The sequence below is a fragment of the Phaethon aethereus genome, assembly GCF_964289735.1.
Source record: "Phaethon aethereus genome assembly, chromosome: 3".
Classification (NCBI taxonomy): Eukaryota; Metazoa; Chordata; class Aves; order Phaethontiformes; family Phaethontidae; genus Phaethon; species Phaethon aethereus.
This window is the reverse complement of record NC_138576.1, coordinates 90,052,051-90,074,151: the sequence shown is the minus strand read 5'-3', so window position 1 is coordinate 90,074,151 and position 22,101 is coordinate 90,052,051. Positions and strand designations below refer to the sequence as shown.

At 37.8% G+C, this 22,101-nt stretch overlaps 1 protein-coding gene across 1 annotated transcript in view; it reads left to right on the top strand.

The window, feature by feature from the left end:
- SMYD3 (SET and MYND domain containing 3) overlaps positions 1-22,101 on the top strand; it is a gene marked incomplete at its 3' end in the record, with an annotated part of 420,719 nt that overhangs the window by 30,668 nt on the left and 367,950 nt on the right. The window contains exon 2 of the mRNA XM_081998098.1: positions 20,717-20,780. Coding sequence (XP_081854224.1) covers positions 20,717-20,780 — 64 coding nt within the window. The remainder of the gene's footprint in view (positions 1-20,716; positions 20,781-22,101) is intronic.

Here is a 22,101-nt window from a genome sequence, read left to right as displayed (position 1 = left end):
AGTTATAATGAAGATTTTAAAAAAGCAGAGGAGCAAACCAGGAAAGATTATTCAATAATGTAAGTACAGTCATAGGATTGAATTCTGCCACCGTAAATACTATTTCCCATCTTCAGAACACATCATAGAACACCGCCAGTGTTCTCCAGAAGTACTGTATTTTAAAATAGTTTTTTAAATTATAATTTTCCTTTTTCTTCCAGTAAAACTGTATCAAGTTTTCTGTGCTGCTTGCAACATCTGGTATATTTTTAACAGTTTTTATGATTTTTGAGACTAAGCAAAAAGATGCTTTAAAAAACAAAGTATTGAAGACTGGACATGGTCAGTACTATGGCTTGCTGTAACACTCTTCTGTTGCAGCTCTGTGTGTTGTAGGGGACATTTTTGGCTCCTGGGATATGGTAAATCATTGTACACAAATGGAATAATGTGGAAATATGTGCAACAATTCTCTGTCCCTGTGATCTTAAATTTTAAGTTGTCTTTATATTTTTTTATGATTATTAGTCATCTGGCTGCTAGATTAAGGTTATCTTTGACAACTTTGCATTCAGCACTGTGTGCATAAGCAGTAAATGCCCAGTTCTATCTGACTAGAGAGAGCAAAGAAATTTTACTGTGGATTAATTTGTGCTATCTTTGATAGCAAATGGTTGAACGCAGACCCAGAATCTATGGTAATAGGGTAATCTGTTTCCATTTGCAGTAGGTTTTATTATTCATTCTTTGTAAACCATTTAGCAAGGAGTATGGGCTAACATTGATTACTCCATAATTAGTGCTTACAGGCAGTATGGTTGGAGCCATGTTGGAGGGGAAAATTTATCAGCTGTTAAAAGCCACATGACTTGTGTAGAAGAACTGAAGTGCAAGCTCTAACGTGTATTAAATTGCCGTGTTTATCATCTACCTAAATGCTACTGTCAGTTCTCCAACTGCTTTATGTGCAACTGTTCCTCAAAGTGAGGCAGGAAGATCATGCATTTTATTCATAACAGATTGAACATAAGACAATTATCAGTAAGCCATTTGATGGTGAAGCTTATCCCCCAAGTCAGGAAACTAGAAACAGGTATTCTGTAACAGATTGGGAAAGGGCTTTTCAAAATGACCGCAGCATCAGTGCAAATGCACTGTGGAGCATCTGTGCAACCTTCAGGCAGTCATTTGTATACATTAGTGAGAGCACTGGTCTTTGTGTGGCTTCTGCAGGGTGTGCAAACACAGCTCAGCTGGTATTTTGCTGGAAGATTTTTCTTGCCAAATTTTAGTGAAGTACATCATGGGACAACATACAGATGAGATGAGATAAAATGCGTAGAAAGACTATCTGTGAGCCTGCTTTACTACTGTGACTTGCAGGTGTTTATTCTAGAGTTCGACTCCCGTTAAGTTTCAGATCTTCACAGGTTAGCTGCATATCCCTTTAAAGCGATTCCCCGTGTAGCACTAAACTTAGTCTAGCTGCCTCTTGTGTCATGCCAGTGCCACTGGCAGGTCTTGGTGATACTGTCAGTGTTTGAGCCCATTGAAACCTCAGGCACATGAAAGGATTTTTGCGGCAGCAGTGGTTGCAAGAGAAGTTTGGCGGGCACCGAATCGCTCCTCTGGAAATGGGAGAGGCAGCACGACCTCAGTGAGCAGGGTGGATGTGTCCATGTGTGCTGCTGTGTGTATTTCTTCTGGTATTTGCACACTAAAGAATGGTGGAAAGGCAGAGGGCTGCAGGTGCCGTTGTGCCAGGGTTGACCAGGTCTCCTTTCTTTGCGAATGTTGGTCTGCTGCCAGGGTGGGTGGCCAGCTGCTGTGGCTCTTCCCCTAAATCACTGCTCCCAAGCTCTTTTGAGCTTGGATTTTCAAAGGTTGCATGGTTTTTCTGTCCGCTTTCCCTCATTCCTTGCAGTCTGCTTGGCATTTTTACCGTGTTTCTTATTTCATTCCCTGTTTTGTTGCAGTCCAAACAAATAAAAGTTAAACTCCTGCTGTTATTAGGAGTTCAGAATTGACATCGATGCCACAGTACTTAAAAACTTTCAAGAATTTGTGACACTGATCCAATGCATCTTCCAGGTTTGTGGAAAACAACCAGTTGCGTAGAATTTAAAACAATGAAATGAGTAAAATCCATTTATACTTGTTTCTTTAGAGGTTCATTTGCTCAGTGCATGGAAACCCTGACTTGTAGAAGAATTGAACCTGCAAGCAATTAGCTTCAGGGGAGGGAAAAAAAAAAAAAAGGATTTCCCCCACACAAAGTGAGGGGAGGAGGATTTGGGCATAAAGCTGCCTTGCATAATTGCAAATATTGTATTGGAGAATATAACTTTTAATGTAAGAATGTAGGCTTTGAGGTTGCAACTTGTATTTGAGACATAACTGACATTTGAGCCTCTGTAGTCAAGTTATGCTTGCCCTCTGCTTGTTATTGTAAACAGATACTGTCTTAGCATTATGTACTGTAGTGAGCATTTGTATAATTATAATTTGTCTTCATAGTTTGGTATCTTGAATGTGAAGAAAGCATTGATTCATGCAAACTTCCCAACAGTTCAGTGATCATTGGAAGATATTGTGTGTGTAGTGAAATACAGCAGTCAATCATGGATATTCTGTATCTATTAACCTGTATAACCTTTCCTTTCCTTTTGGTATTATGGATGAAGGAATCTCTGCCATGAACTCACAAGATTATCGTATATGGATGTCTCATCCTCTTTCAGATGGACTTGCAAAATTGTTTCAGCAGATGAAGAAGTACTTTATTTTTTAACATTATTTGTGTAGTTATTTGAATGCTAGGTAATGGATCTGTTGTTAACATCTATTAAGTTTTATAGCCAGTGGGTTATTGCAAGCATTTTGGGGTTGTGTTCTAAACGTAGTAAGCTTCCTGACTATATAACAAAAAATCACATAATCTCTGCTCTATATAGATATCAAATTATTTTTTGAGTAAATATGTTTGATTTTTTTTTTGTTTTGTTTTGATAGTAAGGGCTATATGTGCTGTTAGTTACTGCTTTTTCTTTTATTACCAACAGAATTACCAACAATACAATTCTGGAATGTGTGGATATATAAAGGGCTTTTTTAATTCCGCTGCTTTTGTAGTTTGGTTTTGTTTGTTTCTAGCAAAAGATTTTTTTCTGTTGTTGTGTAGAAAGAGACCAGAAAAATGTGTGGTGTATACTTGATACAGTGTTTCTTTGTTGAGTCTTTGGACAGTTTGAAAGAACTGGATTTTCAGGTGATGTATATGACCTATGCTTATTGATGCTAAAGAATGACCTCTTCCAGTAGCTCCCACAAGTGTGACCTGCTCTGTTCCTCTGTACTCACCCTTGATTCTTTATACTCGCTGCTGGATCCCAGTGATGGCAATTTGAATGTCAGTGGATCCTGGATGTCACTGAAGGGAATCAGTGACCCAACTCATGTTGGTAGCTGCTCACCAGTACAACTAAATGGTTTGGTTTCGTTACAGACGGATAGATCTATAGATGTATAGCAAGACCAGCAGACTTGATGACTGTGGCATTTTCAGTGGCACTTATACTTAAGAAGAACATCTGATTGTGTTACACCTGATCAGCCTCTGAAGTCAGCTCTGCTTTGGGCAGGAGGTGGAATGAGGTGACTTCCGGAGATTTTGCACAAACTAACTAACTGGTTTTATGGTTCTGGGATCTCCTATGCTGAGTTGTGGTGTAAGCATCTTCCCAGCACTGCACGCTGCTTTCTCCTTGGAAGTTACGAGGGTCCCAAGAATGGTCCCCACAAAACATGTCTTTTAATTTGAATTGAAAATCTTCAGAAAGCTCCTCTTCCTAGGCTGGTCTAATCTATACCTGCTTTTTCTCTTTTCCTTTGTTTTCCCAGTCCCTGAATCAGAGACATGCTTGTAGTGTTAGTAGTTATTGACAAACATGTCAGTGAGTCTTAAATTTCGAGGATGGACTACTTCCTGGCTGTCACTGTGTAGATCATTCATATATGAATAATGATCACTAAAACAGCTTTCCATTAGTGCTGAAGTTTTTGTAGAAGACTTTTTTCCCAAATTAAGGTTTTGGGTTGTTATTATTACAAAATGTAGATCTTAATGTGTGTCTGTGCAGCAGAATGACTGACCGGAGAGTACCACAGCTGCCTGAAGCTTTAGACTTGCTGGGTTGACTGCTGGTTTCAGCTGGGTCGTAGCACAAGGGGCTGCAGCTCATAAATGCCCCCTTTGCCCCAGCTAATGTCAGCAGGCAGTGTATTTTGCAGTGCGTTAGTACAGAGTTGATCTACTCTAGTCTCACCTGAAACCTAGAGATGATGATTTTGGTGTCAATGCTAACTTACTTTTTCACTGGTCAGAGGAGAGTAATCCTTGCTGGAAGAAACTGACCCATTTGTGTAACTTCTGTTTCTACTTCTGTCTTCATCCTGCACTAGTGTAGTTGGTGAAAACTTTGTCAAAGACTTCAGTGGTACAAGAGAAGTCCATCGCTGAGCAAGGTGATGGTACTCTATGTAAGTTTTGTCTTCTGGACTCAGAATTCAGCACCAGAGAAAACACCGGTTCTCGTTCCCAGAAATCTCTTGTTTTCCTCCTTTCATTTACATAGTTGCCTTTAGTCACTATTTTACCTGCATCTGTCCACTCATCCAACAAACATATTTTTCCACTAGAAAATTCTAATGCATAAATGTTTTTGATGTATACATCCTAAGTATGCTTTCATAAACAGAGTTTTTGTCATCTTAGAAAATATGCTTGAACAGTTTTAACTCTAAATCAAATAAATATTTGGGAACTTAACTGGTTTCTTCAAGTCATAGCTACGAGAATTTTGGTATTTCTTAGTAATTACACAGAATGAGCAAATTGTAAGAGTAGAAGAGATCCAAGAATGAGTAAGTTCTCTTTAAAAACACAGAAATCCACTACAAAAAAGGACTTAAACTGCTTTTGGGTTTATGTCTTTATAAGAATTCCAGTTAAACAGTATAAGCATTATAGGATGGTAGGGTGTTTTATCCTGCCAATTTGTCTGTTTGCAATTAGTTTAGGCTACACTTCATATGTTATTTTAATACTTCACAAATGAAATAATATACTGCATTTAGGATTTATTTTTTCTTGCCAGCATTCTAAAATATTTGCACGTCCTCTTATTTTATTTTTTTAAATCTAATTTTATTTTCAAAGTCAATGTCCGTGTGAAAATAAAAGCACCTTCTAAGGATATATAAAAGTGTTAATAAATTGGTAATCTGTTATCTGTTTTTCTCCTTAGCTAAGACTCTGATTTTGGGAGTCATTAATTTTTAAGTATTTTACAGAGTCCAAGTCTTAGTGGTTCTTTTTTTTCCCACATGTATTTTTTTAATATGTGGTGGTACTATTAAATATATCATATTTTCACTCTAAAAGAGCGTTGTAGCACGTTCTTTTAGTGTCCTGAAACAACTGTCTTGGCACTGCCTAGCTTGTGTTAATCTGTTCGATATTTTCATAGGATATATACTTTGGTTTGGGGTTATGTATTTATACATATTTCGTTTTAGCAGATGACTGCATATTTATTTATTTTGGCAATGTCATTAATTGTTCAGAAGACTTTTATCCCCAAATCCCTTAGTTTTTCAGACAGACCTAGAACATCTGTTTGTAATTCTGTCTTGAACATTGCCAACACAAATTAGTCTTGGAAGCTCGGTCCATATTTTAGTTTAAAATGTTCACAGATGTTTTCAAGGTTCATGGGTTTTACAAGAACGATTAATATCAAACATGCACTAATCTGGATTTCCACCCAAGGTTTTAAAAAGTCTTTACAAATACGAACCCTGCAGTTTCCTAGTCAGGTAGGTTAAGGAACTTCTGCTGTCTCTGATGGGGTGAGACACTGTTGCTGTTCACCTAACCCATAGTTTAAGATGATGAATGCAGAGAAATAATTTTAAAAGATTGTGTGTGTATGGAGGACTGATCCCTCAGTCCTTGGCCTATCATGTTAGGGTTTTCTGTTAGGTTTTTTTGGCCCCAAAAAAACCCCAAACCTAAAAAATGAACTTGTAGGGTTTTTTTTTTTAATCATTATTATTTTTTCTAAATGAATGCAGTTGTCAGAGCCTTGGTTTTCTATCTCCAGCAGAAGGCCTCATCTTTAGCAGTGCAATGACCTATTATCATGCTGGGAACTTTTAATCAAATTGGATGAAAAAGTAGCTTTATATGAAGTGCAAACACATGGTTCTGAATCAGCAAATTATTCTGTGTCAGTGTCCCCTGTATACTCTCCCAATTTTAAGTGGCTTAGTTTGGAAACATACATACGTATATGTGTATACATACATATATCTGTAAAATAAATGCAAGCTTTTCAGGTTTTTTGCAAGTTTCTCTCTGTTGTGAAGAATTTCTACAAAATCTTGGGGTTACTGATGTGAAGTTAACCAAATTTTGGTTAATTGTTATGTAACTAGCATGCACTAAGCCTTTGGTAACGCTAGTGCACAGCAGAGGGGATGCCACCACTCAGCCCATCAAGTGAAATTGTTTTAGAAAAACTGAGATAGCTATGTAATAACAGATTGTAAATTCAATCTGCTTTTAAGAATAAAACAATAATTATTTTTGAGTAAGAACACAGGTTAATTGAAATACGTAATTTTTCTAATTGACAGCCCTGAACAAACGTACGTTCTTTAAACGTAACCTGTTCAGTGTAGAAGCCATCATATCAGTAGAAAATGCACTACGTGCCATTTCTGAAACATGATTTAAGTTAAATAACCCCAAATAACATGGGTCGTCTAGAGGTTAGATTTTGAATTTGATATCCGAGTGGTTCCTTGGCTGATGGGAATTTTGCATGGTCTGAAGCTGCCGGCTGTCAAGAAATCTTGTCTCCTCCAAAGTTGAATTTTTCCATGGTAATAGGTAGCTTCATTGTGGTTAGTTTTGTAATTATTTTTTGCCTTTCTGTGTTGGAATGTTTTCATCGTTTTTATATTGTATTAGAAGAGGTGATTTCCACAAGTAGCACTTATAAATGCAAAAGACTTTTTCTTCAGACAAATATTTTAGTAGGAGATTTTTGTAGATGACAGAGGAGTGTTCCCATAGCTGCGTTCACTGAGAAGTAGCAGATCTCTTTTCAGATGGTGTATTCAGGTTTTGAAGAGTCCACCAAAAAGAGATGTGGGGGTCTTTTCATGTTGAGTTCTTAGATTCAGCTTAAATTGTAGGTGTGATTTGGGTTCTCTTAGCTGTCTTAATGATCTCTGTGAAACTAATCAGAGGCTTCAATCCACTTACTGGCTGAGAATAACCCCAATTTAAGCAAACAGAGGAGCCAGCTTCCTGATAAAAACAAAACAAAAATCCCCAAACCCGAAACTAAACCTGCACCTCCTATTGTTTATACTGACAGTTCAATTTTGCTTTTTTGGTTCAGACCTTAAAAAATACCTACTTCAGCAAAAAAATACCTACCTGCACAGCCTAAGCAACCAGAATGACGGAGGCTGCGTGTTCGCTTCGCGGTCTGCAAGGTGCTTGTTCTTGCAGCTGGCCTGCAGAGGAGTGCTTTCTCTGCGCTCCTCATTTACAACTAGTGCGTTTGGATGCTTTCATAAGAAATACTCAAATCGGCTTTAACTTAAGTACCTGTTGCAGTCCTGTAACAACAGTGGGGACTTAACACGAGCTACTTAAAGTTGTTGGCATGATGTAACATTTTTCAGTGAAGTGTGCATGGTAGAAGAATGCTTGTTCCTCCCTCCATTTATAAGGGCAAAATCTCTGATTTGGATGTAAAGTTTGACTGGAAACCAGCATTCAGGCAGTAAAATAAGCTAAATGTAAGGTTTATGTAGATAGTTTTGATACTGTACAAGCCTTTCTAATATGCACAAGCCACTAATGTGTGTGCCAGCAGAGCTGTTGAAGCGGGCAGGTGCCTGACGTGGTGCGGAACCTCTTCTGAGTGTCACTGTGTTAACTGCAGGGGTGGTGGTGGATATTGGGAAGAGATGATGAATTAGAATGTAACATTTTCATGAGACATAGGAGGAAGTAGCAAATATGAGATGAAAAATTCAGAATAAGGATAAGAAAGCCAAGAGAGATTGTATATATGGATAAAAACATATACATGTATATGCGCACACTTGAAAAATTTTTTTCATCTTGTAATCTTAATGAAAGTGAAGCTTTTACAAAACAGTGTGATTGTGGTGGATCATTCCTTCCCACACACTTTTTCAGTTCATTGATTTGGGGCATGGTTGAATTTAGAAATTACCAGAGGCTCATGTTTATCAAACATGTACTGCTGGCATTTCTTTTATTCTACAAAGTAGAGCATTGCTGTTGATAATTTAACTTCTACTGATATCTATAAGCCATATCAGCACTGACAGACATTATCAAAAACTCTAGCTCTCTCTCAGCATTTGCCCATCACAATAAACCTTCATAAACCTTCTTTGCAAATAAGGAATAACGTATTTCTCATTTTCTTGTACTGTGCTCTGCCAAGTCTCATTCCATGGTTGTTGAACTGAAACAAATAATCTGATTTCACTCATGACCCATCACTGAAGCTATAGTATGATGATTAAAGGCCCATGTTTCTTGGCCATGGAGAAAATGAGATTTAACTGAAGACTTATAGTGATGTAAAAGTTGTATTTTCTGGAACATAAAAACTAATTTTAACTGGATAATTGTGCAAAATCCACAGCCAATCCATATAAATTTCTGATTCTCCATATTAGTTAAAACCTCCTTACAGTGTCTATGCCTCTTTGAATCTTCTTCAATACCAGTGGCAATTTTTGAAATGGAACTGTGTGCGCTGATGCGTTGCGATTGGGACAAGTCAACAGGAAGGTAGATGACAGTCTCTCATCTTATGACAGATAGTATGGCTTGACAGCTCCTCCTTCTTTCAACATTTGCTATGGAATGTTGTTGTAAGAGAAAAATGAGAACCAGTAGCTAAGTGTTAGGAAGCACATTGTATATTGAAATCCCCATGACTTGATTAAGAAATAGATTCTATTAATGAAAATAGTAGCTTCAGATTTTTAAAAATCACCTGTTTATTTCTCATGTTAATGCAACATCATTATTATATTGTGTGATAAACTGAACTAAAAATGGAGAAGGTGTAATTTAAAAATGCATGGGGTCTTTTATTAAAAATTTTAAGATTGAACAAAATTAGTTCAGGAGTTCTTTGAATTCTGAAAGCTACCCACATTTTATTTCCATTTTTATATGTCCAAAAGAACTTACTCAAAAAAAATTTTGCGAGTATTATCTGTGCTCCCTCTCTAAAATAAGGAGTAGTTTCTGGGAGACACTAAATTATTTGGACACTTCCTTAATTGGAATAGTAACTTTCATAAAAGTATTCACTACAGTTAGAAACATAGCAGTACTAATAACAGAAGTAGTTCATGAGAGAGGGCTGCCATTTGCAGGCATGTCTAAACATGTGCATATCTTCAAGCATGTCAGTTAGTGCTACTGAAATTTTCAGGGTTACTCCTGGGGTTAGATGCCTTCCTGGTCAAAATGTTAATTCTTCAGCAGGAGAGCTTGTTCTGAAGCTGGTCATGACACAGGGTTCTAAAATACACTTCTGAATTGGGCCACTTTCTTTTTAAAGACCTTTCTGTTGGAAATGGACAAATTTGGAAACCATGAAGGGTTAGGGTTAGGGGTTAGGGTTAAGGTTGATATGTAGAATGGGTGGGAAGTGGACTGAGGCAAATTAACACTAGTGCTCTCAGCTGTTCAATTATAATTACCTTTTCTCTGAAAATGTATAGGTGTCACTATAGTTACAGAGGCATTTCTTCTGATTTTTTTTCTTCTCTACTAAATGGAAAAGGGAAACTTGTGTGACTAATCTTTGAAATTGAAGAAACATCTATTATGCTTTTAGCCAGTGGATGTCACCAGAGTACAGGAAGTATTAGGTGATTTGGAACCGATTTATGGCTTTCCTTGGCTGTTTATTTTGGAGCGGGAAGACTCCAGTCTCGTGGAGGCTTTCTCAGAGCAGTAGTTGCAGCATCTTGGCCAGCTCCACAACAGCTGTGACTCTCTGATTTAGAGTATTGAGCAAGAAACAGGTTCGGGACCTCGTCCTGCTTCTGTAGGGGCATTGACACCAAATGAAGCGGGGGTGGAAGCAAGCAAGAGGTGAACGAATACCACCACGCAGTTCAGCCTTGGTATTTCTGTGCTCATTACAGTGGAAGATTTAGCAGAGGCCTTGAAAGCAGCTTGTGTCTGCAGCTGTAATGAAAAATAACAATTTGGCTGTAGCTGCCTTATAGAAGTCAATAATAAATTTTTTCAAAAATATATATTCTGCACTTTCTGAATAATTTCTAGATAGCATTGCTGTCCCAGGGGAGGTAATACAAAATACCTTCATTCTTATTGGTGAACATCTCCAAAAATTAACCTTTAGAGTGGGACCCATGAAATCCAGCTTTTGGTGATGTGTAGAGGAGGGAGACAGAGCAGAAGACATCCCTTCTATACTGACATCCAGAATCTATTGGAGAGAGAAGTGAGAGATGTTACATAAGAGAGTTTAAGCACTTGATAGGAAGAAACTTTGTAAAATGTTCTCAGATCAAGTTGCTTGAATGTGATCACCCTGATGTGAAATGAAAATTGCTGTGAGGAGTGTAAAATGAAAAATCAACATTTGGTAAGGGTATTTGGTACTGTGTTTTATGAATAAAAGTCCACTTTTTTCAGGTATTTCTAAGCCATGTTTTGTTTCATTCTTGGACAGAAATTACTGGGAGATAATTCCCCTTTTAGGGCTGATGGGGAACAAAGTGAGACTCCTCCAAGAAAAAACCCAAGGCCTTTGTAATCTAGAAAAGGGGAAAGACATTCCCAAACAAGAAAGGTGTTGAAACACGGAGAAAATTAGGGGAAAAATACAAAGAGTGGCAAGAAAACCAAAATGCCTGCAAAACTGGAGATAACGAAATGACAGGAAAAGAACTGATGAAATATAGAAGATTTGAAAATAAAATGTTTAAAAAGTTGGAAGGTGTGTGCTAATGGTAATTTAAAAGACTGTCCATCCAGCTAGGCTGAGAGAGACCTGGTTAGGCAGCTATTTGTAAATTTATTACAGGTGTTTGTAGATCTGCTAAAAGTGATCTTTCTTTCCAGAGCTATCCTGCTCTGGAGGGCTGGCTGGAGGCGGGAAGCAGAGTTACTGACATCAAGAACATTCTCATGTTATTCTAATGCAAAAGTCTTCAGCAGGATTTTATGAGCATCCAGTTTATGACAAGAACACTTTGGATATCTTGCAAGACTGCACAATATCAGATTACACCTGAGCAAAGGAGAAATAAGCTGTTTCTCTGGGATCTGTGCCAATATATGCATGAATCTGTTTCTCTGTATCATCAGCCCTCTCTGCTGCCTGATAGAAATACATTTTTTTTTCCTGCATTCCAGCCCTGTTTTCTAGCTTTGAGGGTTCTTCAGCTTATAAGTAAGCAGAACTGAATATCCTGTTCTAGTCACCTGCAACTGTATCTTAGCTTGGGTGTGATCTGGACATAAGGGCTAAACAGATGAAAATGAGGGATTAACCTCATATACAACTTTACCCTTATTCTAAATCTGCAAGACAAAATGCACAGCAATTTATTTTGACCCTAGCTGTGTTGTTATGCCTGTCCAAGTTTGTTGCCTGAAATATTTTTTGTTCAGCACTTTCCAAATATGTTTCATAGGGAATGAAAGGACTTTAGGGTGTAACCGCTTGTATTTGGAGGCAGAAAAGCCTCCAAAAATGGGTTAAAAAAAAAAAAAAGGTACCCTAAAAATATAAATATGGTCAAGAAGGGAAAGGAGCTAAAAAAGAAAAAAGCTGATGAAGATATTCCTGTATGAGAGGGTCAGAGGGGTTTATATTTCACTGAAAATCATAGATCCATATGATCCAGGAGGTAATACTAGCAGGATGTAAATATTTACAGCAGTATGATATTTTAGAGTAACAACTTTCTTTTTGTGGAATGTTGACTTATGGGTCAAAGAAAAAAATATTTGGACATACAGCACATTAATGACCAATGCATTCATCATTATTATAGGGAAGAGTGAAAGATGGGATGTTTTGTTATACTTGGCTTCACTAGATTTTAACCACGTGTTCCAGAAATGAGCATTTTAAAATATTGCATGTAGCTTTTTTAAATGTTTCTAAGTTATAGGTAGGACCTTTTCATATTGTGAAATATAACCTTAGTCTTCCTCAGTATTTGGCTTTCTTCTTTGATTAAAATCCCAAGGTAGAGTGAATGTGCTGTGTGACTGAAATTAATCTGTTTAAGCCTGAAATTGCTGGAGGCACGTTGGTGTGCCAACCGCAGGCAAACACTGGAGATGGTCTTGATTTGAGGGAAATTGTGTTAAAGTAGCTTTGCAGGGCAAGGAGGTGTAGGAGACAATTTGTAGTAGTTACCTTGTGCTCTCGGAGTCAAATTTTGCTGTGTTTCTGCTTCAGTGCTCTCAGTGGGGGATAGCTGCGAGTTTTGCTGGGAGGATAATTACAGTATTTTCACACAACTATTGATTTCTGTTGTGATGGCATTTGTGTTATTCATGGTGCAAGTTGATAAAGTGTGCATGTGTGTACATATATACGCATATATAAATGTAAAAGGTATTTTATTCTAAAGCTAGTCTGTCTCCTACAACAAAAAGGTACTGTTTTGGGAGATGCTGAGTGCTTCTCCTGAACAACATTTTCAGTTAAAGGGCCTTGTACTACTAAAATTACTTCTGAAGTCTTTTCTTGGTTTTCAGTAGAGAGATTTTCTTCTATTTCCTTGCATAGGTTAGGATCAGAGGTAAATATTGAATGAAGAAGTAGTATTCAAAGGTAAGATTAAATTTCTTGCCTGTTTGAGGGCCATATTTTTAGGTATTTCTTCTTGTAAGTTTCTTCACTGATTTTATTGGAAAGCACTGCATCTGAAGCTTTTTATCAGTTACCAGCTTAATGGAGAGGTGTGTAATTCTGTTCTTGGTTGTAAAAGAATAATTGTTGCACTTCTAGCATCTTTACTTTTAGAAAATGGAGGGTTTTTTTCAGTTTAAGTGAGGCAGAATCATCTCTTTGTGACTCTAGATAACCTTTTAGTTAAGAATCTTGAACCATTCTGTGAGTGTTGGCTATTTGAAAATATCTAATATTTTTCAAAATAGTGTAAAGAAGTTTTGAAAAATAAACATCATCTTATCAGAATTTAGCAATGCTGCTATCACTGCATGAACACAAAGACTAGCTTCTACACAGGACTAAATGAAAATCTACCTTATGGATGTCTTCTATTGTTTTTTCCAGCCTTGATTCTGGCTTCTTCGGCCCTCAAGAAAAAGCTAAAAATACAACAGAAATTGTCAGAAAAAGTGATACTGGAATGAAGAAATGGCTGTATACCACAACAAGGTTTTATTTAGGAAATGTTTTTCACAATTTTCAGGTCAGGTTTTCTTCAGAAGAAAAATCAAGATACAGAAAAAAAATTACACAATACCTAACATGCAAAAACAGACAAAAAAATACCATCCAGAGCCTCCTGTCAGCTGAAGTCATATGACCCAGCATGTTCCTTACCTAGTCAGTGTATATTTTAAACCAAATAAAGATAATACATATGTAAAAACCAATATTTGTAAAATCTGACTAGATCTGACACCCATCCTAAGCAGAAGGAGCCTCTCTCTCCCCTCATCTATTTGAATTCTGTTTTTTCCTTATCAAATGTATCCAGAAATGTTTCAAGGTGTTAAATATACGGCTGGGTGTAACAAGAATTACAGAAAACAGCAGCGAATGTGGGCATTCAGAGTGGCATGTAAGACTTCAGAAGCCAAGACTTAAGTTATGGGAAGTCATCCTGAACAACCTGTATTTTTGTTTGTGTTACTAGGTGGTATGCTTAGGAGTGCAAATGCTTTAACTAAACTTTTGTTACAGGCCAAGTGCTTTGGCTATTCACATTTTCTCCCTCCCCACCTTTGTTATTCCTGGACAATGCAATATCACTTCTATAGTATGTTCAGTTATAAAGCAGATTATAATTTTATTTTGAAATAAAATTGGTATTTTTTCCTTTATATAAAAGGTCTTAGTTTTTGCTTGAATAAGTGACCCTGATTATTGATGGTTAGCTGTAGTTATTGTCTTTTCACTCTAAATATTCGACATTCCTGATACCTCTTTTGAAAGCTGCTTCTCCTAAGTGCTGCTGTTACATTAAAAAAAGATTAATTCATATACTTAATGCAATAAAGTGTGCAAGTGGAGAATATGGGAGATTTTTGCTTGACTTTTAGGGACACAGATTTCGAAGGCTTCTTACCTGTTGTAGTCTTGTTCACCCAGGCTCAACACGTTATGTGGGGCCCGAGAGCAATGTACAGAATAACCTTAGGGCAGAAAGACCTGGTGGCCTTATTTCAGAGGCCAGAGGCTGCAGTGAGCTGTGGGGCACATGGAGGATGTCGTCTTCTCTGCCAGCCAATCTGTGATTGAAGACAGGTCCAGGGCCCTGGCACAGGAGAAAGGGAGAAGCCCTCAGCCTGCCAAGTCACACAGGTCAGCACCCAGGGGCATGGCTCGCTGGCTGCAGAGGGTTGTTGCTTGCCAAGGGCTTGAATTTGGGATGTTGCAGAGGCTTACACCCTGCGGGTGTTACTTCTGGCTTCCAAAACCCTTCATTGTTGTCCCCAGAGCTGTGCTGTGGCTTTTGGTATGCGGGAGATGCCCCCCACCTGCAGTGCCTGGTGCCCATGCGGGTGAGCCATGGGGTAACAGCTGGGTACCAACAGTGCCGCTACAGTGCGTTGTTATTCTGCTGGGAGAGGGGTGAGGAGATAAAGTTATAATTGCATTTAACATAAGCCCTCAGCTCTCAGATCTACCAAATTTAAAATGGCTGTTTGTTATTTGCATCTTTATTTTTATTATTAGAAGACAGAAGCATATTAGTAAAATGATGAATGACATGTTTGCTTACTGTGGGTATTGATTGCTTTCACTTCGTGGCAGGTCTGAAATGCACACACTTGAGAAAATCCAAGTAGACTTTATGCACTTGACATGTTCGACTGAATCACAAAGGTCAAAGAATTTGTTCAGGAAATTAGTTCAACATGACATGCGTCTGAAAGAGCCGCTCTTTTGTTACATGTATTATAGGGCTGGATTATTAACTGAAAAACAATATCAACAACAAAAATGCAGTAGGGGATTTGTGTGAGATTGCCCTTTTGTCCTGCAAGCTGTGGCAGAAGCGGAAGTGTGAATAAACTGCATAGGAAGGAGTGTTGAGCGCAGTCTGGTAATCAAATGTTCTGTTATATCTGACACTTATCTTGTGAGTAGGGCTGAAAGTCAAGTGCCTGCGATCAGCAGAGAAGTGTAGATGCATTTTCATTATAAATTAAGTAGTCTAATTGTATTTGGTTGGGTTTTGTTGTCTTTTTTTTTAATTATGTTAGGCCCTTCCCTAGCAAACAGAAGTATTTTGTGATGTTTTTAAAAGGGCATATTTTCTACATTGTGCAGGTATGGCTCCAATAGGATCTGACAGTCCAGGAAAACCCTCGTCAGCCTCTTCACTCTGATTCAGACTTGGCACATTCTTCTCAGGGTTTTAGCCATGCATTTTCAGGCTATGTCCTATGGTGCCACTCATACTTGGGAGCAGCTTCCCATAGACCCAGGTGGCCCACTGCTTGTCATCAGCCCCCCTTTACAGTGCTCTGGTCTTCTCGTACCTTTAACAATAAAGAATTTTTAAAAAGCCAAAAGAAAAGAAGTTATTTTGCTGGGGAGGGTGTGTGTGCCACTTCCAGTTGAACTATTTTACTAGTTTTTTATCTCATAGGTTTTCTCTGGTCTCCTGCCTATATCAATCCCATGGGACTTCCCTCACCCACCTATATTTTTTTTTTTCCCCAGTTCAGTACACATTGGGAGAACTTACTCTATGAATGGTGTTTGTAGACAATGATGAAAAGATGTAGTAATAACCAGATTCCACATGGTAAAGATTATTTATCTGACACGCTAGAGGACAACTGACGACCCCTGCTTACTTTATTCTGTGGATTTTTTTTTTTTAGTACAGGCTAAGATCCTCACTTGTGCTTGCTGTTTCATAAGGGGTTGTCGTTTGGAAAATCTTGTTGAAGCCATATTGGAAAACTAATAATTTATTTTCAAATGCTGCATCTTTCTTTTCTATTGCAGCAGAAACTTTTTCAGAGATGAAAAGTATTACTGAATGCATTAGATCAAATTCTGTGCATTTTGTCATCCATGATGTTAGTCACACTAGGCAAGATGCAGTAGATACCTTGTGAGTAATCTGATTCTGTCTCCAGATGATGTTTACAGGTAATGAGAAATGCATGGGAATATTTGACAGTGACTTTACAATCGGTTCAATAAAGCCTATAACATTAATAAAATTAATAAAATATTGAGAAGGAGAGGAATAAACTAGGCAAATTATCTCACTTTTTTAAAATGTTCTAAAATACATGAATCCGGTATATATGAGTACATGAATCTTAATCTTAATATAAAGAATTCAAGAATAAGTTTTCTAGATCATACTGGTTTATGTTTAAAACATCATGTAGCAAGATTCATAGGTGCTATAAATTGAAAGGAATTATTTTGATCCAAGGAGGAGAGGATTGGAAGAAAAAGCAATGATTTCATCAGTAGCTTTACTATTCAGCTCTGTAACAGTCATTCTACATGTGCTTGTCATTCAAAGAAACCCCAAAAGATGAATGGATAGTTGATTCATTATACAGTGCCAGCAGGGAGTCACCTTTTTCAAATAATCTAACTGGTGGTGTCAGTTTGGCAAAAATCCAAGTTTTGAGTGATGGTCCTTAGATTTTTGCGTGTGTATGCATTTGTTACTGCAGCATCATTAACCCTTAGGGACAAAGTATATAAAGGAAATAATTCTGTAAAGTATTGAAATTTCAGTGAGTGCTGAAGGAGTTTGGTGCTTTGTGGTAACAGATCCACTAATTGTTTTACAAAAGAAAGAATGAATATGTATTGGTAACTTAACACCAATAGTTCCAGTAAATCCTGGTGTCTCTTGGAAAAATACCAAAGCAGTGTATTAAGGTTGTCAGATCTAGCATTCTGATGGGAGTGTGTGAAATCTGTAGGAGAGACTTCTCTGATAGTTATGGGCATTCATTCATGTAACTTTCTGGAGCCAGAATTTAAAATTGCTTTGCTTTGGGAATCTCTGTTTTACTTGTTGCTGCTGAGACTTTTTGGTACTTGAGTGTGTATGGGACTAAAGTTGCAAATGCTTTGTTATCAGAGTCCTAACTCATTACTGTCTTTTGATGAATAGCATTTAGCAGAAGCCTGCCTTCAAAATGTTTTTTCTCAGTCATTCTGCAGTAAAGTGATACTTAGTCATTCAGATAATACTGTATAACGACAAAGAGAAGTTTGATAGAGACTACTAGCATGGGCGTAGAATATTGAATACAAAGGAGGTATCTAGAAAGAGAGAGGCTGAAATCTCCTTCATGTCCTTTCTGTGATTCTGTACAGCCATGTAAAACAGACCTGTAAAGAGCAACAGGGACATGCTGCAGAGTGACCACCTCGAGGGCTGTGGCCATGCGTGTGGAGACCTGAACAGCAAACCAGAGTTCTAGGTGTTTGGCTTTCTTTTTGTTGTTCTAGGTCACTAGGCAGATTTTTAGTGGTAATGTTGCCTGCAATGTTGTGAATGATTTGCTAGCAGAATTGAAAGGTAATAAAGCAATAGCTAAACAAGTTAAAGTTCTTATAGTGTCTTCTGTCAGTAATTTGAAAGGTCTGGCTTCAGAAAAGTTTTAATCTATCCTGTTAATTGTGCAAATGTCTAGAAAGAAGGTGTAGATTTCTTACAAAGATACAATGTGCTGCTTAGTATTAAAAGATGTGTCAAAACTTGACTCGGTGGGGAAGGGTTTGTATGCATAGTTTATGAGCATGTTTTTATACCTGGACTACTTCTGATATCCAAATCAATGAGCGGGTCCAAACAGCATTTCTGTTTCTTTTTCATTGTCTACAGTAATTATTCCACTGAAGTGTATTTCTTCCAAAACTGCTCTGACATGAACTTCTAATTTAGAATGAGAAGAATGTGCTCCTCTATCATAGGCTGGTTAGAGTTGTGTCATTGCTCAACCTTGAAAATGAAGCAGCTCTCCCTGGCCGCCAAAATGAAGATTTCACACTTTTTTCTAACTCTGAGTTGTCCTCAGGCATTGCATTTTAAAATGAAAAACTTATTGTGCCTGTATGAGATTTTAGATTCTGTTTATAGGAATACAACAGTTGCTAGTTTTTTTTCGGACTCCAGGGCTGGCTTTGCAGGTAGGAAGGTAAAGAAGGCACTAGCAAAACATGTGCTTACATCTGAAATATTTCTAATTAATTTTTCTCCTGGTAAGTAGTAGGAATTCCTACAAAATATTGTGCAACAAAATAGTGGTTTTTATGCAGTAGAAATGAAAAGATTGTTACTTGATTGTAAGGATCTGTACATAATGCTCCTCTTAATCTTTGACTAATGCAGCAATCTAAACTCCCCGAATGCTTACAAGAATCCTAAGATAGTGTATAAGCTGTTATTTTTAATAAATCAAACATAGCAATACTTTGATATATTATATTTTCAATATATCAATAATTTGATATATTATTATACAATATATATGGATATTTTCCACTTGTGGGACTTGAGAGAAAGGAGAGGTTGGTGTGTTAGAGGATGCTCCATGGTATTTTTGGTGTTTTGCCTCTACTCCTGATAGTTTTGGTGTCATGGCTGAAATCAGTGGGCTAAATTCATCATCCTGAAGCTCTAGATTGTGGGCACATTGGTGCTGTCTTTTTTGGATGTGGTCTCTGGGGAATGTTCTGCCATTTTGAAGTCACCCATAGAAATTAAAATTTGTGGACAATCGAGTTGCACAAGTAGAATAAAAAAGGTCATGTCATAGAGCAGTTGAGTTGGGAGTCTGACTATGTGGTATGCAGCCTCTAGAGTATTGATGACAGTGGAAGAGTTTTCTTTTGGTGTCAGCAGAGACAGAGTTACACTTTGTTTTAGTCACATCAGTTGGGCGTGCAAATGAAAAGAGCACACATAGTACCAATGTGCAGACACCAGGAATCTTGCAGAGAAAGGCCCTTTGTCTGATCATTTGAACTTGTCCTTTCAGATCAAAATGGGCTGTTAGATACTTAGTTATCTCCCAATTAAATTGGATGGCTGAATTAATCTGTATAATAGGTTTTGAGGCAGCACTATAGCAATGCAAATATTGCATTACTAAAATTGCCTTTTGAGGGGGAGAGTGGAGTGTCTGACACACACACACACACCCCCCTTGCCTTGCAGAAGGATGGAGAAGGGGCTATTGAGGAGCAGCTTGTGGTGACTGTTTCTTGGGTGTAACTGAGCTGCGTTCAGCTGTGTGCAGCTCACGAGATAACAGTGGTACCCAGTCGGGCGCTGTGCTTGGCTACGGTCAGAGGGATGGCCAGGAGGACATCTGAGGGGAAGTAATAAGGTTATGCAGTCTATCCGTTGTGTCTGTAATGCAGCTCTCCTGCTTTCAGTTTTAACAACTAAAAAAGTATATACTGTTTTTCCTGCCTAAATGCCCACAAAGCATGTAAGTAACTTTGCATGATAAGAGATTAAAGTGAAAACCATCGAGTGTTACCAGAGTAATGCAACATATGCTGTATTATCTACAGGAAAGTAAGAGGGGAAGGAAGCACCAAAATCTATGTCTTGTTTCTGCTCATCTGAAGTAAACCTCTTTACTTGAACTTGTGTATTTGGGGTGTAAGATTTGCTTTGTGTGTGCTTTCACATTTAATATTTCCTTAGTGTTTAGAAATTTACAGAACTTCAGTGATGTTTTCTTAACTCATATAACTGTAAACTAAGACAACATCAGGAATGGTATTAGAGCCAGGTGGTTCTTTTAACCTTAGATTGTGACGTATACCTCTGGTAGTTATCCTTCTAGATGTCACTATATTTCCCCCCCCCCCCCCCCCGAATTTTTATTTTGGTCTCACTGTCCACCAATCAGAAATATTTTCTTTAGACAGACATTTCTGCTGACGTGTCAACCTCAGACTCAGTTATAAAATTATAATTTGATGTCACAACTGCAGGTTCACAGCAAGGTCTTGCTTAAGACAGCTAATGATGCTTGCTTAAGACAAGACTCAAGACGGATAATGAACATCTAGCTGTATTGCACAGCTCTATGATGTTACCTACAAAATCGAACTCCTCAGAGTTAGAGCTGTATGGCAAAAAAAAAAAAGCACGTTTGTTATCTTTACTGTTGATCCGAAGTGACCCCAGAGGTGCTCAGTCACATGAGTAAAGAACTGTGAATATAGCTTTGAACATAACCATGCACTATTTCTTCCTGTGTAATAGTGCATTTTAGACTACTCTTGTTTTTCAGATACTTTTCTCGTCTTGGAATACTTGAAATATGCTAGTTATGTAAGAAGGATAAATACAAAGCTCTGGCTGTATTTATAACTGATTTTCATTTTTTTCTAAACAGGAATGAACATCTGCACAGATGCTCTCAGTGCAAGGTTGCTAAATACTGTGGTAAATCTTGTCAGGTAAGATGAAAAATAACAGCTATAAAGGGTTGAAGAAAACAGGCATTTGAATACTTTATTTACAAGGTCTCCATGCATTTTGCGCATTGTCATACCTCCACACTTATTTGTAGTTATGGACTGAGCATGTAAACATGTTGCCTTGTTTTATTTGAATATTTTTGTAGTTACAAATATAAGATTATAATCAGTGCAATAGACAAAACTAAATTGAAATGTGTGGTGTTTGGCTGTGCTCAGTTAGAGGGGGAGGAATAATTTTTCAGCATTGCTGACTAGACTGAAGGCTCTTAAGTCAATTTTGCAGTAAAACAATTTGCATTTCCAGAGTAGTTTTTATAGAATCATAAAATAGTTTGGGTTGGAAGGGACCTTTAAAGGTCATTATTTATCGTGGCAAAGTATATATTCCAGTTTTTTAAGAGGAAATAATGGTCAAGAATGTACAGAGCAGAGAAGGCCTTGGGCAAAACCGCATCTTTGAGGAGGTTATCAAGAAGATGGAGCCAGGCACTTCACAGTGGTTCATGGCAGTAGGACAAGGAACAGCAGGCTTAAGTTGAAAGAAGAGAATTCACATGGGATATAAGGAAAAGATGTTTCACCCTGAGGACAACCAAGAGGTGGAACAGACTGGGCAGGGTGTTTGTGTCATCTCCATGCTTGGGGGTATTCAAGACCCCACTGGATAAAGCTCTGGGCTGCTCTGGTGCCAGAGCTGACCGGGCTCAGCAACTAAAGATCTCCATAGATTCCTTCCAACCTGAATTATCCTGTGATTCTATCCTATGAAACAGTTCTTAAAGGTGTTAAAACCTAAAACCTTAGCTTTTATATTTGGCTTGTGTTGTCACTTAAGCATGTGTACAAAAGTTGGCAGGATGTGGTACTGAGTGGACATGCAAGGGTAAATGACTGCATAAAGTCTAACACAGCAGAGAACCAGGCACCTGAGATTTGAACCATGATGGTCACCTTGCAGAACCCTTGAATTTTTAAATAATTCCTCTTAGTTTTGCATTGTGATTTCTGTTTGCTTTTCTAAGTAGAGAAAAATGAAGAAAACCAACTAATGGTCAAAACGGACTAGTAGTGATGCTGTATTAAATGTATCTGAATTTAAGTCCTTGATATTCAATGATGTGCTTCTAGAAACAATTCTGCCTTAGTGTGATCTGCAGTGTTCTCAGCATGCCAGAAACCCCTCCTTTTTGGGATTAAAACATATGGAAGGGGAAAGGAGGAAGATATGTCATCTTGATTCATTGTATGGAAAATGTGTGCAACGTACATTAGGTGCTTACTGTAGCATCAATAATAA